General features: G+C 39.5%; 1 protein-coding gene across 2 annotated transcripts; it reads left to right on the top strand.

The window, feature by feature from the left end:
• Nucleotides 1-7478: 7478 nt before the first annotated feature.
• LOC148031935 (uncharacterized) lies at nucleotides 7479-18354 on the top strand. 2 transcript variants are annotated; one of them, XM_087682523.1, is made up of 4 exons: nucleotides 7479-7748; nucleotides 15186-15306; nucleotides 16155-16325; nucleotides 16593-18354. In XM_087682523.1, the coding sequence occupies exons 1-4, from the start codon at nucleotides 7561-7563 to the stop codon at nucleotides 17325-17327; spliced, it is 1215 nt and encodes a 404-aa protein (XP_087538649.1). In that variant the 5' UTR covers nucleotides 7479-7560; the 3' UTR covers nucleotides 17328-18354. The 2 variants fall into 2 exon arrangements, with proteins under 2 accessions (XP_087538649.1, XP_087538650.1); XM_087682524.1 differs by having other exon boundaries at nucleotides 7480-7748; nucleotides 16158-16325.
• The last annotated feature ends 464 nt before the right edge of the window (nucleotides 18355-18818 follow it).

The following is an 18818-nucleotide window of genomic DNA, read 5'->3' as shown; positions in this document are numbered from 1 at the left end:
GTTTTTTGTGTCACTTTAGATACTTGTCATCTCTTCAAACAATTTATAATAAGTCCTACTAAGGTAGAAAAGGGGATTTGGTGGTTTGTAGAGTTGTCTTGCAATAGTCTAATAGGTCTAATCTTGATTAGAAGATGGATGTGCCATTCCTCTTCTATTGGTTGATTGTTTAGGTAAACCATTCTCAAGGATAGGAATAATGTCATCAACCCAATATGGTATCAAGTTGGCTTTAAAAAGTAAAGCCTCTTGTTGTATTCTAAACAAATGGGCATCAGGTAGATTATCATCAACTCAAATTGTTTATGGCTTAGTCAATAAATACAACAATGTTTGATGATCTACAAAGAAAGTGAATGAAACAACAAGTAAATAATGTGAAAACCTCTTTACAACAACATGGAATGTGCCAAGCTTGTGAAATGGGTGTGGTTACAAGAGCCTTCTTCAATGCCTCATAAGTAGCTTGGCATACTTTGATGCATTCCCAAATAATAAAGAGATTATATAAATGTCTTACTATGATATTACAATTTAGAACAAAGCACTTATAGTATCCAATATACCCTAGGAAGCAATAAACTCCTTTCTGATTGGCAATGGATGGAAGATCGGTGATCATTTGATTTTGGTAATGTCAGTTGCTATGCCATTTTTGGATATAACATGGCCCAAAATGATGCCATGCTTTACCCAAATGGCACTTTAGTAGATTGAAGGATAAGTGGCACTTCCTACATCACTCAAATACGAGTGGAAGTTTCTCAAGGTGTTCCTCCTAACTAGAGTGGACACAAAGATCATCCATGAATACCTCATGCCATTTCCTTAGCATGTCTTTGAAGGTAGTATATATGAGGCATTGGAAAGTGGCTAGAGAATTGGTCAACCCGAAGGGCGTGACTATGTATGCAAATAATCCCCATTTTATGGCAAAAGCAATCTTGTGCCTATCGTTCCATTGGACTTGTAATGTCTCAAATCCCAAATTGAGTCTCTCTCTTGCATCATGTCCACCAAAACTTACAAAAACCTCAAGTTCTCTTTTCCTCGCATGATTATGCTTTAGATTTTGTCACATGAATCAATACCTCAAAGCTAGGAGACATACATGGACTCTCCCAACTTTTAAACTCCTTCACTCTTGCCCTTGCATAAGAACAAGGGCTAGAATTAAACCTTGATAACTAAACTTTAAGAAAAAAAAATTAATATTTAAAAGAAAATAAAAAACTTACATGCACTATCATCTAGAGCCACCACCACACTCCTTCACCTCTCCACACTCACTACCCCCTTGCTTGCTAATGACCATGACCATCATCATCATCATCTTGACAACATGAAAACAAAGCTTTCTTCATTCCTATGCAACAATCATGGCAAGCATGTAGTCTATGCTAGCCATCTAGGAAACTCTAGGAGGGGATGTGGATAGAGAGAGAAAGGGGGAGGGGGGTATCCCTGTCAGCCTATATAAGGCTAGGCTCATAAGCCTGAGGTCGGGCAGGGGATCACATCCTAACATGCTACTCTTGGAAGACTAAAGGAAGGAGATAAGAACGATAGCGCAAGAAGGTATAATATAAAAGAGAGATAGAGGGAGAAGATATAATATCAAAGATAGAAAGAGAGAAGATAAACAAAAGAGAGAGAGAGATAAGAGAAGATAAGAGGTAGAGAGAGAGAATATAAGAGATAGAGAGTGAGAATACAAGAAAAGAGAGAGATAGAGGGAGAAGAGAGAAAAAGATAAAGGAAAAGAAGATTGCTTCTAACATCCAAGCTAAAATTTATCAAGTTCATTAAAGTTATCGAAGCCAGCAACTGTCATGGCTCCCAAAAGAAGAAGCCCAAGAGATGTGAGAGTTGCAAAAGCTACTCAAACTGTTGGAGCTGTGAGGGCTTTGGGAAATATGAGTCGGAATACAAGTAACACTAACCCTAATCATACCAACCCAGGTTCCACCATCTTAGTTAGTCAATGATAAAATAATAGTATACGAAAGGGTCCTAGAGAAGATTGCATAAAAGTTTAGTAACTAAGAATTAAGCATAGGCACCAAGTTAACTCAAGAAATGTATTTAGGTTACAAGCAATTTATCAAACAAATTAACTAGAGAGAAAAGATTGATTCTAGCTATCTTGCACTTCATGGTAAATAAGGGACTTGCATATGATTTCTATTTTAGAAAGCTATAGGACCAACTTAATTCTAAGTTAGTTAGTAAAATTAGAAAGACTGATCGAAGATAAATGGGAAATTCTTGATAAAGTAAACCTAGTAAATTGCAAAGTTATTCTAGGGGAAAGGTAAAAAAGTCTACTTCTTTTTTTCCTTGGTAATGTACGATGGTTTAGATTGTGTCTTCTAATACATGATAATGTAATCTATTATTTAGCTCAATTTCTAGAATTGTTCCCTGGTATTGTATGATGGTTTAGATTGTGTCTTTTAATACATAATGATGTAAGCTATTATTTAGCTCAATTTCCAAAAATGTTCCCTTTGATTTAGTTAATATCCTAAACTCAAGCTTATTTAAGCAAATTAGATTCTCCTTGCTCACAATTAGACACTCATGCCAAAATCACCTATTGGAGCTTTCACAAGCTCGACTATCAAACTTGACAGAATGCTTATTGTTTCAAGTGCTTCATTCGATTTGGCAATTGCTACCTCTCACATAGCCAATACATCCTCTAAAGTTATCAATATGTCCATTCTTCTCCCAAACCATACAAAAGTAAGAACAAACAAATCGATAAGGGTATAGTAAACTCATTGGCTTACATTCTCCTCGATGCCACGAAGTGAAGGCTTGATGCTAAACAAGTACCAATCCCATGGCACTCTTTGTCAGAGTTAGCATGCTTTAGCTTGCACTAAAGACAAAGAATGTCAAGGACAATTGGGGGATCATTACAAGGAGAGTGGTGGTGGTTGCTTGAGCTTGATTTGAATATTGAAGTCATTGGAAGGCATTTGTGGGAATTGGAAAATTTTAATGCTTTGGATGCCAAGCAAAGAGTGGTAATGTGAATTAAATGCAGCTTATAGAAGTAGAATCTAATGGTGGGAGATCATTTGGAATCAATTGGACTAGTTGAAGCTGGGCACCACAAATGATGTTGGCTCAAGATAGAAGCTGCTAGCCACTACATTCACTTGTACTTGCAAGGGCAAACCTCTCGTGCTCTCTCTCTCTAGGGGAGTGCTAGTTTGATTAAGTGCATAGGATGTATGTATGGATTGGGAGATGGATGAACTCTAGGCTAAAGCTGCATTCACTTGGAAAAAAATTTTGGAGTACATGCACTTGATGTGCTTTAAATTTTATTGATAGGACTCTATTAGAACAATGCCACTTACTTGAGTCTAGTTGCATTGACCTTGATTGCAGTTCTCTCTACTCGACAAGGTGTGAAATTATTATTTTTCCTTTTGTTGGTTTTAAAATTAAAAACTTAATATAAACAAATATGATTTGTACACAATCATTAAAAACATAATCAATTTATGTATGTGGTTACAACTATGAATCCCTATCACTCTAAGATGTTAGAAGCCAATTGTAGAACTCAGGATTATACTCTAGTGGAGTGCAAGCATCGAGAAGTCATAGGAACTTTACTAGGAAGGATAAGTATTTTGCAACATTGAGTAGTATTGTCCCGTGTCCTAGTCTACTAGGTGCAACATGCAGTTCCTACTCTGTTAGAACTAGCTCATCCATCGAAACCTAATTATTAAACCACCATTTCATGAATTGGCTTTGTCCCTCAACTTGTTGTCTAATCTTCTTGATCTCGAGCACATCATGTTGACAAACCGCCTCATTGAATGTAACTATTAAGCATCGTTCTTCACATCAAAGATATGCCATCAAAGATTGTCTAGAATCTCATCATAGTGCTTGTCTCAAGATGTTCTTGTTCCTCCCATGTTAGTGAATATGCTAGGTATTTCTCATGTTCTTTAGACAATGTGCCCATGTTGGCATGGACATAAATGCATGCAAGGAATTTCAACTTAGCATCCAATTCTATGAGACACTCAATGGCATTCCTATTTTCTAAGCATGTTTCCTCTACTGCCATTTCTTCTAGGGTTCTGATAACTGCATTGGCAAAGGAGATTTAGGTCGTCGAGACATGCAAGATTGAAGGAGTGTAGGATTTCTTGTGCTTTCAAGATTCCTATGTTTATCTTAAGCTTCTGTGGCCACCATATCTTGTTCCTTATTAGACATGACAAGTGTCACAAACAATGGGCATCACTATTCTATTTCCACACTTGATTGGACAGCATGCACCTTGTTATTAGTGGATTGAGTTTTATTTGTGATAGTTGGAAGCACTAGTTGCTAGGAATGCTTGAAACTTTCAAAGCATTCACATGTTTAGCAATTTTTGGGGAAGCAAAAATGGGGATGTCTATGGATTGGTCGTGCATCAAGACTATCGAATTCTCACTCTTTTCCTTGGATTCGATTTTTGTAGCTTTTGTAGTACTAGCAATTCATTGCTACTATTGTTTCTTTTGCTTCCTTTTCTTTTGCTTGGATAATGAAAGTGCAGGCTTAGGAGATTCTATGCCCTCACCTAGTTTAGCAATTGTATCCTTGGACTACTCATTAGGGCTCTCTTTTCCTTTTGTCTCCTTGTGAGGCTTCCCTAGGTCATACTAAGGGATAATGCTAGGCTACAATGATTTAATTGTCTCTTATTGAGGAGCCGAGCCTTTCAACTATCTCTTCCTCATTGAGTGTATTAATTATGTGTGTTGGAAATTGTTCTTTCTCACAATTGTTGTATTTGGGGCTTTACCCTGTCCAATTATAGATGGCTTGTTTGTAGGGGATCATAGTCAATGTTGCCTCCTTTGACTGTTCCTTTTCAAGTTTTGTTTTATAGTTAGGTTTATTTTTCTTGCATTGAGGAGACACGTGTGTGTGGTGTGACAAAGGTGGTCTTGCAAGTGGCTTGGGCAACCACAATTGGTGATTTCCTACATAGCACCCTTGAGCAAGCAGGAGGGATTGTGGAACTGATCGTTGCCTATTAGTTCTTTACTATTGTCTTTGCCAGTTACGAGGTTTGGGCCTTTTTTTGCAGTTTTCTATCATTTTTGTAGGTCCACCTTGTGTCCTTAGTATCACTCACTAAATTTTCTGTTTGAGAAACAATCGTGCTAATAGGTTCTTGCTCTTCATTGTATACTCGAAGCAACTTCTCAAGTGCTTCCCCACTTCTCTCACTAGTTGATATCTCTTTTGGATAGAAGATTTGCATCTTGCCTTTCCCTTGAGGACTAGAAAGATCACCCTTATTGAAAGTTGTAATTATCCTCACATTTGAGAGTGTCAGATGTATCTGTTGCACTAGATAATCAACCTAGCATTTTGTTGCTCGTTTGAAAGCTCTACCTAGAAGGGTTTCTTTTCCTACATTCTCAGGATTTGAGAGCACATGGAATAAGATGGTCGATCTTGATAGTTGTGAGGATTCTACATTTTCCCAAGAGAGAATATGATTTTCCTCCATAGGGGTCGAGGATTGCATTGGTCAATGTAAGCTTTGGTCTAGCCTATTTTAGTTGGATAGTATGGGTGAGCACATGCGATGGTACTCCTTTAAGATCAATGTAGCTCCATGTGAACATGTTTCATAATTTCTTAAGAACTATGATAAGTTCTTTCTCATCCATTTTCACAAGATCATCGATAGTATATGCAGGCTTAGGAGGTTCTCCTTCTTGTGCAAGATTCACTTCCTTGACTTTTGCAGGTTGTTCAATTGGTTCACTGGACTCCCCGTCACATATAGCTCCCTTAGAATGACCACACGGTCCCCCTTCTTGAAGTGAGTGAACCTCTTCCAGAGATCCTGTGGCTTTTTTAAGTTGTTGTCATATGACATTAGAGTCTTTATTTTTTTGGGCTTCCTTCATCTTTCTCTACCTTAGATGTATCATTTTTTTATGCTAGATTGCTTGGCTAGAGTCGATTGTGGAATATCCAGATCAAAATATGTGCTCTTGTCCAACTCTAAACTTGTCACGTATGGTTCTTCGAGTGAACTTTCATTTTCATTTTGTGCTTTTACAATCTTGAAGACATCAAGAGCTAGAATAAGGTCTGAGAGTTGAAATCCTGTTCAATTGTGATCGAGCACCTCCAAATATTCCCAGTTCCAACTTCACTCTAACAACTCGTACATCCACAAGTAGTCTATCCACCTTTTCAAGTTTAGGATCACCATAATTTGTTCCATGGTTTTGCCATCTAAATCCTAGATTCATGTCCCAGAAAGAATTCCACCTTAGCAGTTTGCCTGGTACAAGTAACCTGATGACCATGTTCCAATTCCACAAGCAGGGTAGGTGCTTCTACTGTGGCTATTCCTAAACTTTTTGCACATACTGGTGAGATAAAGGAATGTATACTACCACAATCAATCAAGGTCTTGAAACCTTTACCTTGATAGTCTGACGGTGTCTGAATCACCGAGAACTGGCGATTCGGCCCTTTCTTGTGTAGAGCGGCATGGATTGTCGCCCTTTCGAATTCTTCTTCCATGGTCGGATCTTCCTCTTCTTCTTCGACCTTCATCAAGGATGCAACCAATTTGGGATGATGATTGATTAATGCTTGCTGCAGCCTTGTCCATTTCCACTGACGCTATTAAAGCAACTCTTTTGACTATTAACAATTTGGCCTCTGGACTATTCTTTAGTCATCACCGTTGAGCAAGAATCTTTGTTTAACTCCCAATGGTTGATGTGGACATTGAATCTTGTGATGTCAAGTAGGGAAGGTCTAGGATTCATTATGAGGACAAGTATGGTCAACTCAAATGTGTTGGGCTAGACCATATGTGTAGTAAGCTTGTCATTGCCAGCTTGACTTAATGTTTCTTTTGCTTTTCTATACTCTTCTTCTTTTGTAAATAGTATGTTAAGCATGGCAAGAATGTGCATCCAACATTGTTTTGTCCTCTAGGCAAGGAGTATATTTATTAACGGACTCTGACATGTCCATATAATTCACATCTCCTCTTAGCACATTGGATATAGCATCCAGATCACTAGTCATGGCTTTCTAGCTTTCCATCTCTCCCCTTATTTTGTCCCAATGATTTCCTATGAAGATTAGTTGGTTATCCTAGTCCTCAATGAGTCGAAGATTAGTTGGTTATCACAATTAGAGTTTTTCCATGTCTAATTAATAAAGTTAGCCACTTCGATAGCATGTTACATAAAGGCTTAAATTAGGTGTTACATGCACCTCACTTCTTTTGCTATACATTCAGTAAGTGTAGCAAGTAGTACGTGTGGCATCACCCTCGTTGAGTCGGTCGTTACCACCTAATAGACGTATCAAACGCCCGCGTGACGTGGGCTGTTTTCTAGCTAGCCAGTACACGAGCCCTTTTGTACCTACCCGCGTAGAAGAGAGTAAAATAGCCCTTTTATTAGCGTGTAATCCATCAGACAGGTGGAATTATACACAACAGAGGCATATCCGCGAGCGAGAAAGAGAGAGGCGCTGCCAGCCATGGCTCTGAAATTTCTGAACAAGAAAGGCTGGCACACGGGCAGTCTCCGCAACATCGAGAATGTCTGGAAGGCAGAGCAGAAGCACGCGGCTGAACAGAAGAAGCTGGAGGAGCTCAAGAAGCAAATCCAGGACGAGCGTGCGGCACAAGAACTACGCCTCCTCCAAGAACAGGCCGGACTCGTTCCGTAAGTGATTCCTCATTATTTTGAGCGCATAATCCAACCTGATCATATCTGATGCCTGCTAAGTTTTCCAGAACTTTTGTTAGAAATTGAGCGAGAGATTTAGAATATGAGAATTTACCTCCGCCTATCTACACCTTCTGAAGCTTTTGAGGATCTAGGGTTCCACATATTGCATAAGTGCACACGATCTCATAGAGTGTGATCTTCTATTTCATTGCACTGTAAGTCTGCATCCCCCGTCACTCTTCTACAATATCTTTAAGCAAGGGTTTTCGGGCTATAAAAAGTCAGCTAAACATTGATTAAAAGAGGTACATGGCCAAAGAATGGTGCACGGAGGATTGTAGAAGATGTAGTGCTCAAACGAGACATGGATGAGTAAGCTAGCTATGTAAAAGTGGTCAAAACACAACCCCAACAAGGATTGCTTCAAAGTAGAAGAGGTTCAGCACATACTATGTGTGGTGATGAACCATATAGAACTTAAGGTCTGTTTGTGCACATCATCGTGTGACATGTCAGAAGTGGTGCAGCAATGGAAGCATAGACAAGTATTGAAATAAGCTGTTGAACACAAGACAAAAGAGAAAGAAAAGAGAAGAACATTGCAAAAGTAGAGAACTCAAAGATACAAAATTAGTATTTGGTATAGAATCTAAAATAACAGGGTTTGTTTGTGGCATTGGAGAAAAGAAGTATTGTGGAAGTGATGTGTAATTCGAGCTAAGTATCACTTGCGGATGGCCGGTCCGTAGTGTAGATTCCGAAGGTCTTGCAAGATCATTAGTTCTAAAGTGAAACTAAAGGAGAAAACTTAGGTTTATCTTCAACCTCCTTTTGAGCCCTGTGCATAAGGATGAGATAGCAGTAAAAATTTGATATGGTCTGTGGACTCCATGGTAGTCCAATGGTTCTTTGTCCATGTTAGATCTGGTAGTAGCAAGTTGGGAGGTCCACTCCACAAAAATCAAGAGATTTGCTCGAGGGGTGAGCTTTCCTATATTGTCATTAGAAGTGTGCATATAAGCACGATTACCGAAAACTCTAAAGTGAGAAATAATATGCTGAGAGCCAAAAAATGCATTGTATAGAGTCTTTTTAGGGACTATCGCTGTTGGGCATTGGTTGAGGATGTATATTGAAGTGTTAATAGCCTCGACCCAAAGGTGCCTAGGGAGCTCTGCTACGAATAGCACAGAGCGTGTCATGTTTAGGATAGTCTAGTTTCTATGCTTTATGACTCTATTCTGTGCAAGGGATTTGGTAGAGGTGAGCTAGTGTGCAATGCCTTGCTATTGTAGATACTTAGAAAACTCGTAGGAGGTAAACTCGCCACCAGAATCACTCCTCATAGTACACATACGACATCTAGTACGGTTATGAACCAGCAGCACCCAATTACTAAAATAAGTAAAAGCATCAGACTTGTGATTCAAGAAGTACACCCACATATATTTAGAGAAGTCATCCACTATCAAAAAGAAGCATAGTGCGCCATTTAAGGCTGCAGCGGATGTGGAACCACAAAGATCTACATGAATGAGCTTAAGGGATTCCGCAGCTTGAGTGATAGATTGCTAAGGAAAGGGTGTACGATGCTGCTTACCTAGTTGACATGCTTTACAAACTTCTTGAGAACAATTTTAGGTGTTGAAGGCCCTCAACCATCCCTTGATGTGACAACTCATAAAGGGAGTTGTAGCCAAGATGTCCTGAGCGAAAATGCCAAAGATGCTTAGAGTTTGTGGGCCCCATGTAGTGGCCAAAGCTTGGAAGCAAGAAAACTCCAAATCATCAGTAGTCGGCTCGGTAAGAAAGTGGGTCATGTGGTAAAGGCCATTAGGTTGTGCCTTGCTGTGAGCAATCACTAAACTAATCTAAGAGTCTAGGACCTCGACTGTTGTTGCTGTGAAGAAAACAACCTATCCCAACCGGTAAAGTTGCTGAACGGACAACAAGTTCACCTCAAGTTGGGGAACATAATACTAAATATACATCATCTAGCAAAGTGAGATTTGGATCTAGGTTAGTGGGAAAACTGATGCGACCTTGGGCTTGAATTGTGACTGAGGAGTTATTTCCTACGTCCCTACTGAGGGTTGCCACCACTTTGCTTTCCTTGTTGAGGGTTACTCGATTGGGCTATGGGGGTCTGATTCTTGGATTTGGGCTGTATGCCTCTTAGATCGACACTTGTTGTCATAATGGCTAGCCTTTTGACAATATAGACAATACCTATTCTTTTTAGGTACATTCTGCCATCCTAGTTTAAGTGTGGATTGATTGTTTCCTTGGGATTCACTAGCCCTATTTTGATTTTGATTTGAATTTTGTGTACCCTTGCCCTATTGCCCCCTTTGAGAAGATGCAACAAGAACCCTCTCTATTGTGGACGTGTTATGGAATTGATCAAACAATCATGCGTAACGCAACAACTAACACTCAAACTCATAAAATGTGGGCATCTAATGCATGCTTGGCAGGTGAGGAACTAGAACCATGAGGTGTTTGTGAAGATGGATAGATGGAATAAGATGGTGGTGGTGGTGGTGGATAAGGAGGTGGGGGTAAAGATGGATAGGCAGAAATAGGTTACTAATGTCCAATGAGTGCCGATTGCTACAGAGGTGCCAAAATGGACATAGGTCCATAGGATACCATAGGTGTAAGTGGAGGCATTGGGACACAATAGCCTTATTGAAGTGTCTGCTCGGGCACTATAGAATGATTGGACAGTCCACTAGGTAATGCCATAGAGGCAAACTATGATACCAAACGATCCACACTCGAAGAATGCCATGGAGGGGGAAAACTCGAAAGTGTGTGTGTGGGAGGTCAAGCCTCCATCATAGGTACACTACCCAGAGATGGGTATGTAGAGGTCCTAAAGGTTGTGCCTAAATGTGTAAAACCCCCGATGTGGTCTGTGGTGGTGGGTATTGTGGTGTAGTTAATGGAAGTGGAAAGGAAGACGCAACGAAAGATGAGAGATGGGTGGGAGCCCAAATGGATTTGTGCTGATGGATGTTGTGGGAAACATCTTTGGTTCCTTTTGTTCATTAAATGCACTGGATAAAGATGCATCTACTTCATAGTGACCATGAGAAATATAATCATTTGAAGGAAAAGGAAGGGTAGAAATACTTACAAGTTCCTCTTTTAGCTTCTTACCTAGTTTTGTGTTCATGAAGAAATACACGTCTTTCTCATTATTCACAAATCAAAGCTTGTTTTAAAGAGTCCCTTCTTGATGACCATCTTCCGATCCAACAAAAAATACAGAATCAGTTGGCATAGAATTTAAAAATTAGGATTCATACCTGGCGTTGGAAAAAAGAAGTAATGTGGAAGTGATGTGTAATCCGAGCCAGGTTCCACTTGCGGATGGCGAGTCCGTAGTGGAGATTCCGAAGGTCTTGCAAGATCATTAGTTCTGTGCATTGAATCTAAAGGAGAAAACTCAAGTTTATATTCAACCTCTTGCTGAGCCCTATGCATAAGGATGAGATCATATTGAGTGGTAGAGATTTAATATGGTCTATGGACTCCATGGTAGTTCTGTGGTTCTCCTTCCATGTTAGATTGGGCAATAGCAAGCTAGGAGGCCCACCCTTGATCGTTTCTGTCCATGTTTGGGTGTGGATATTGGAGCGGTGTTGTGAATGTATTTAAAGTCATGTGATCCTTCTATTGTTCTTGTTTTCGCGAATGAGCTTTCCAATCAATGCCCAAGGTTTCTCAGAGAGTATCTAGCTTTGATACCATGTGAAGGAATGCTCTAAACGCAAAAAAGCATGAAACCAATCGTACGTCAAAGCATAGACTAATAAACTCAGAACAATGTTAGGGTTAGGTTAGGGTAATTTAGAGACAATGAACACAATGAATAATAAAGTGTGAATAATGAATATATAGTGCTCATGTAGCAATCACACTATGCAGTGAATATTGAATCTCGAACTCTCATCTCTCTAGGATCAAGGCAGAGGTTATGAATTATAGAGTGTCGTACTCTGTATAGATCCTGAATTGTAGCAAAGGCAACCTGTGAGTATTGAACACTAGTAAATGTAGCCAAGGAAGGTTGGCTCTGATGCAGACGGCAGTGTAGAAGAGAGAAATACTAAAAAACCTAGGAAACTAAGGAGAGAAAATCTGCACAACTGTCAGGTGCAAACGCAACAGATAGAGGTGAGAGAAAATCATAGCGACAACAGCTAACAGGTGGCGACAACACCCAACTATAGGTGACGGCTCCACATGTCTGGCAAAAGTCGCAAATGCGTGAAGAAGGCTGAAATCAAGCGCTAGATGGTAGCAAGTGGCTGGTGGAAGCTCTGACGACGATGTCCTCCATGAATGGGGTGTGAGCAACAAAGATACAGCTCTTGAAACCTCTGTCATCATTATGGTAGGAAAGGGCACTACAAACGGGATTATTTTCAATTGAAGAAAGAGAGGCAAAATTAAAAATACTGAGGACAACAAGGCCAAGAAAAAGGGCAGCCAGTCTACAAAGAAAAGTAGTGTGAAGATAGAGCAAAAGGACAGTTCTGAAATTAGAGCACGCAGCAAGTCTTATGGCAAAAATGTGGAGTTCCATCATTGTGGCAGGAAAGGGCTCTACAAACGGGATTGCTTTCAGTTGAAGAAAGAGAAAGGCAAAAGCAAAAACATTGAAGACAACGAGGCTGAGAAAAAGGATAACCAACCTACAAAGAAAAGCAGTGTGAAGATAGAGGAGGTAAATGTAGTCACTCATGAAAATGATAGTGACCGTGATGTACTCCTTGCTTCTTCTTTGAGTGCACATGCATTGATTGCAGATTTTGATGATGACACACTCTTGGATACTTGATTTAGGTACATCTTTTCATGTTACACCACATTATGAGTGGTTTTCTGACTACAATCGCGGTGCGCACGTGGTGTTGTCTACTTGGGGGATAACTTTGCATGTCAAATTGCAGGTATTGGCAGTGTGAATTTGAAATTTCAGCATGGTTCCGTGTTTGTTTTGCATAATGTGAGGCATGTATCTTAGCTCAAGAAGAGCTTGATAAGCACAGGGCAACTAGATGACGAAGGCTATCACACCACCTTGGGGATAGCAAATGGCAAATTTGTAAGGGCTCTCGCATTGTTGCCAAGGGCTCCAAAAGTGATACTTTGTATCCTTTGCATGTATCTAGCGTGCGTGATCATGTAGTCGCCATAACCAAGCAACCAAGTGTTTCTTTGTGGTATAGCCAATTGGGACACATGAGTCAAATTGAAATGAAAGTGCTCTCTCGTTTGGGTTATTTGTTGTCTTTGAGGTATGTTGATTTTGAACAATGTGATCATTGTATTTATGGTAAGCATGCTCAAATGTCACATACAAAATCTCTCTCTAAAGTCTTTATCCTTAGAGTTGGTACATTTAGATGTATGCTAGATGCCAAGGTTATCTCTAGAGGGGGAAAGAAGTATTTCATTACCTTTGTTGATAATGCCACACACAAAGTAGGGGTTTATCCAATCTGTTGCAAAGACGAGGCCTTAGATAAATTAAAAAAATTCTTAGCACTTGCTACAAGACATTTAAGTGTCTTCGCTCTGACAATGGTGGGGAATATGTGTCTAAAGCCCTTCAGGACTTTTCTGATAGCGAAAGGATTAAATGGGAGCTCACTGCCCCTCACACTCCGCCCCAAAATGGTGTTGTAGAGCTTATAAACAAGAACATTCAAGAGAAGGTCCGTACAATGCTCTCACATGTTGCTTTACCTCATGGATTTGGGCAGAGGTTGTTATGACATCCGTTCACTTGATTAATCGGTTACCAAACAGGTCTTTGGGAGGAAGGGGAGTCCTCAAGAAGCGTGATTGGGTAAGCCACCTTCGTATTCTCACTTGAGAGTGTTTGGTTGCGAGGCATTTGTTCGCAAGGAAGAATGCAACAAACTTGAGCCAAAGTCTTGTAAATGTATTTTCCTAGGATATGGTGATGAGGGTGAAATGGGGTATAGGTTATGGGATCTCGAAAAAAGGAAAATTGTATGCAGAAATGATGCTATCTTCTAGGAAGATCACATGCACAAATAACCTGAATAGATTGAAGAAGTCAAAGGGGTTGTATTCCGGGAAGATGTACCGATAGGAGAGCAAAGAATGCCCGCTAGACAACAGCAAATACCTGCTGTAAATGGCCCTGAAAATGCAAGGAATAATGTTGAAAATGATCAACAAGATATTACCCATGATGTACCACAATTTCAGCAAGAAGAGATGCCTTTGAAACAACTAGAACCAGTTGTACAACATGTTGAACCCGCAGAATAGTGTGCTGTTAATGCAGATTTGTAGGTTGAACAGCTAGCAAATCTTGATCATTGGGTTCGTAGGTCGACCAAATGCAAATGGGAGAGATCCCAAATAGCCAATATCAACTTTCTAAATGAGTAACCTCTTGCTTTTTAATCAAAATTCAAATTTGATCAAGGGCTACTCAATTGATGGTTGATTAGTCATAAGTGAGCTACAATTGTTCACTAGACCAAAGTTAAGCACCGGCCTTGCTTTACAAGTTACAACTCAAGTGAGCTGCTTACAAGGTGAAACTTTCAAGTGATCATTAAACCTTTAAAAATGAATATTTCGAAAATTGGACATTTTCGAAGTTCCTTTTGCACTGTCCTTGTATCACATAGCCAATACACGTGTTCACTGTTTGTGTGGTGTCATATACTTCATTGCCGATGCAATGATCACCATGCCAAGATCTAAGAGTAATAGAATTAGAATTTATTATAGCTATATCATTAATTTTATTTCTCATTTTGATGACATAAACCTCGTGCTTGCTGTTGACAACCTCTTGACAATATTATGTAACTTTTATATACTCTCGCACATCCATTAAAGCCAAGGTTTCCCTAGGTTCACCTTTCAGCAATAACTATAAGACTAACGTGGCTCTCTGAGACATTTGGTTCACCTTCCAGCAATAACTATATCTGATTAAGTCTCACAAGGCATGGCTATCTTTGACTTCACTAGTCTCAAGGCTCACTCCCACATGCGCATCTTTCATGGGTTTGACATTGTGAGATGGACCATGAATGATGGACTGTTAGTGATGGATGTGGTTGAAACTCTTTTTGTGGTGGTGCATAAGTTTATGCTATAGCAAGACATTGAAGTTGTTGATTACTTAGTATATTGATGCTGTTAGAATGCTTCTTTCTTTTTCATTTGATGGTGGTGCATAAGTTTTTGCTATAGCAGGACGTTGAAGTTGTTGATTAATTAGTATATTGATACGTCAGAATGCTGCTTTCTTTCTGATTTTACATTTTTAAACCCATTCAGTAGATATGAGTTGTTAAAGGTGTTGTTTTCTTGTTAGGATGTTGTTTCCTTTGCCCTTAACTTTTGAGTATCCTCTCTATGTAGAAAACAAGAGCGGCTGGAATTTCTTTATGATTCAGGACTGGCAGTGGGCAGGAGCTCTACAGACGAATATCTGCTTGGAAAGCCAGTTGATGCAAAAGAAGGGGAAAACGATGCTGCAAAGGTACTATGTGTTCAAAAGATGTATTCAAGTGTTTGTAAGTCTGTGTGGAAATGAAAATAATGTCAGCCCATTGACTGCAACCACAAGTTGGTGCACACAAAGATGCACTTATCTGCTTGTATTTAATCTCAGAAGCAAGTTGTTTTATAAGATTTGACAAGTAGAATTAAAACTTAAGAAGAAAATATATTCAAGAGTTTCTGCAAAAATAAGGATAGTAGGCTGTTTCATATATCTGCATTTTTTCATAGAGAGAATTAATATGGGCTCATTAAGGACAGTGGGTGGTGATGAGCATTTGCATTTGTAGAAGTATTTATACGATTTGCAGTACCAACAACATCATTAACAATGTTTCCAAAACCAGCCCTGGGACAAAATAAGTATGTGCTTGAAAGGACTGACCACAGGAGGCCTGATAATCCCAGGGAAAAGATTTGCTCGACAGAAATTGATGGTAGCAGAAATTATGCTTCCTCCGCCCCTCCCCCCCGGCCGCCTGCACGCAGTTTCTCTCTCACATCGGCACATGGATGGGCACATTCATACATGTAACTATGTGTATATGTGTACATAGGGCAATGGTTTACAGTAAAATGCTCTATGCACACACATCTAACTAACTACTGTTATTGTAACTCGAGGAGCAAGTTTTAAAGGGTCTAAACATATGTGCTAGGAGTTTTCTTCTATTTTAAAACCTGATATTTGCTGGAATATCATGTTTCTAGTAAGGGCATTGTGTTCATTCTAAAAGGAAACTTTTCTCTTACTGCAGTGGAAGCCATTGTGTTTTACATCTTGTATTATCTATTGATGGTTTCTTCTTTCTTCTTTTAAATGCTAAGCAGGCAGCAGCAGCTCCAGGTGCACTTTTTGTTGAAGAAAAACCACAATCTGCAAATGACAAGTGGCGCAAAATCCACTCGGACCCTCTCTTACTGATTAGACAGCAAGAGCAGGCAGCTCTCGCGCGGATTAAAGACAACCCAGTGAAAATGAGCATGATAAAGAAGTCGGTATGTGTTTTTCTCTGAAACTGTACATAAAGGGGCAAACTTGGTCCTGACTAGTGATAAATAAGGCACAGTTGTGGCACATCTCGTCAAACATCACTTGTAAGATCTAGAAATATTAATCTGCACATGGTGTCTTATCAGCCGGTGATATTGGGAAGCTCAAAAAAAAAAGATGCTCTGTATTTTGTGTGTCATCTTTTAAACTTGGTTTGCCTGCATGTCAAATAGAGCCATCTCAATCTGCTGACCATGTTTTGTTATGCTCAGGTTCAAGAGAAATTGGCAAGAAAGGAGAAGAAACTGGAGCATAAAATTAAGAAGGAAAGGAAAAAAAAGAAGAAACGAGAGTCCAATAGTTCTGGAGATGACAATGCTGACACTAGCAACAGGGGATGGGAGACACAAAGGATACGAGAGTCTGCACATCATGGTGAAGTCACACATACTTTAAAATCAACCAAAGGCAAGTATAGTCCAAGCAAAAAATTGGATGATGACATAGATGAATTAGCAAGGAGCAGAAGATCATCAGTTCACGAAAGTGATGTGTCAAAATCAAGTAAGCGTGACTCCAATATTCACAAAAGGAGGCATGTTGATTCTTATGAGAGCCGAAAATGCGAGACAGACTTTGTGAAGAAGAGTTCTGGCCATAGTTCAGAACTTTCTAACTGGAATGAGGTCAAGCAAACGGTGAGGTACCAAGCAGGTAAACTCTCTGAAGAAGAAAAGGCTGCCCGACTGAAAGAAATGCAGAGAAATGCAGAGGTCCATGAGGAGCAACGGTGGCACCGACTGAAAAAAGCTTCTGATGCTGATGCTCGTGAACTAGCAAGGAATGCCTCTTCCAGTGGTAAAAACTTTCTTGATCAGACTGCTAGAAATATGTATGGCACAAAGAAAGGAGAGAATGCCTCTGTAGAAGAGAGTGTGCGAAGGCGCACACACTTCATTGAACGGTCTATAGGAGATGGCAATGTCAATACATTTCAACGTTCATGATCATGTGGCAGCAGGTAGCTCTGCAGCTTGTGAGGTGATGCACCCATGTTTAGTGGTTGCAAAGAGTTATGTCACATGTGCAATGGCAAGCTTGAGCCAGAGGGAGTTAAATATTATGGCAGAAGCAGTTTTGCAGGCTCACTCCTTTTCTTGCAAATTCTCTTCAACATGCGAATAGTATCAGCTGTCAATGCATTAAAACTTGGCAGATCAACGTTAAAGAACTGTATTGTGTTTCTTCAGGAGTTTCACGAGATGTGTGCAAAGGTCTTCTGAAGTAAAACATGAATCTTGCTTCTGCCTGCTGATGATACCAGGGCAGCTGCTAAGCTGATCGTCTGGCTCATCTGTTGGCAGCTGAAATAAAGCAACATACGTAAACCCAAGTATAGCCAGTGCTGTTATGCTACAGGCATGCACAATGTAGACCAGTCCATGTCATCTGTACTTCTGCAACAGTTCAACCATATGACAACAGCAATTAGTCATTCTACATTTGCAGTTCAAAAAATGGATGCCCAAATTCTACACATTGGTATTTCTACCTTAAATACGCGCCTTGTAGCTTTAGGTTGGTATTCGGAACATACAATGAGACAGATTGACTAACAGAACATGGAACTAGATGAAATGCCACGGAACATATTTTAGAATCGATGTTACAAAACAAACCCCTACCCATGCCCACACACACAAGAGAGAGAGAAAAGAAACAATTTCTGGAATATGGAACGTAAGATTGTTTGCCTTGCAAGTGATCATTTTGCTTACGGTTGTTAGTAAAAGCTAGCAAAGGACCACTTCAAGACATGATAAAATCAAGGTAACTTTGGGAATTTTGTAAGAAGATGCTTGCAAATTTCTAGAGAATTGCAAAATTTGAAGGAATTGTGGCAAAATAAGTAATATCATACATGTAAGATGCCTTGCAAGTGATCGTTTTTACTTATGTTTGTAAGTAAAAGCCCTACCAAAGAACCACTTCAAGCTAGGATTAAATCAAGGCAACTTTGGGAATTTGTAAAAAGATGTCTCCAAATTCCTAGAGAATTGCAAAATTTGAGGAATCATGCTCGTTTGTAGTTTGGCACAAAGTACTACTAAACATCTAGCAACTAGTTATTGGCTTGACAAGTCCAACAAGAATAGTCTAGTCATTCTGTCCAAAGGACACTTGTCAATGAGGATTCACAGTCAGAGAATATATATTTAGTAGTCACAATTACTCTTTCACTAGTCTAATAAGAAAAGGGTTTTATTAGATATGTTGATTGATCCTCATTTTGGAGACAAAAGTACAATTTGAGTTTATGTATTAGATAGTTTAGAGTCAATTGTTCATACAATATACTAAAAAGTCATTAACATACCAATGAGTTTAGCCGATATAATTGTGGGAGTTTGAAACTAGTTCTTTAGATAAGCACCACATGTCAATTTTTAGGATAGATTGCTAGCCAATTTATTCTTCTGCACTAGTAATTTGGCTAT

This window comes from Lygodium microphyllum, chromosome 8, assembly GCF_053477565.2.
Source record: "Lygodium microphyllum isolate KBCC chromosome 8, Lygodium_microphyllum_v1.1.10, whole genome shotgun sequence".
Taxonomy (NCBI): Eukaryota; Viridiplantae; Streptophyta; class Polypodiopsida; order Schizaeales; family Lygodiaceae; genus Lygodium; species Lygodium microphyllum.
The sequence above is the reverse complement of the archived record's forward strand: the minus strand, read 5'-3'. Positions and strand labels throughout refer to the sequence as shown.

Bases quoted from the DNA above. Each gene is read 5' to 3' on its own strand.
- LOC148031935 (XM_087682523.1), top strand. From the start codon at position 7,561: ATGGCTCTGAAATTTCTGAACAAGAAAGGCTGGCACACGGGCAGTCTC. The intron at 7,749-15,185 runs GTAAGTGATTCC...CTCTCTATGTAG, and splicing joins GAACAGGCCGGACTCGTTCC to AAAACAAGAGCGGCTGGAAT. The intron at 15,307-16,154 runs GTACTATGTGTT...TTAAATGCTAAG, and splicing joins GGGAAAACGATGCTGCAAAG to CAGGCAGCAGCAGCTCCAGG.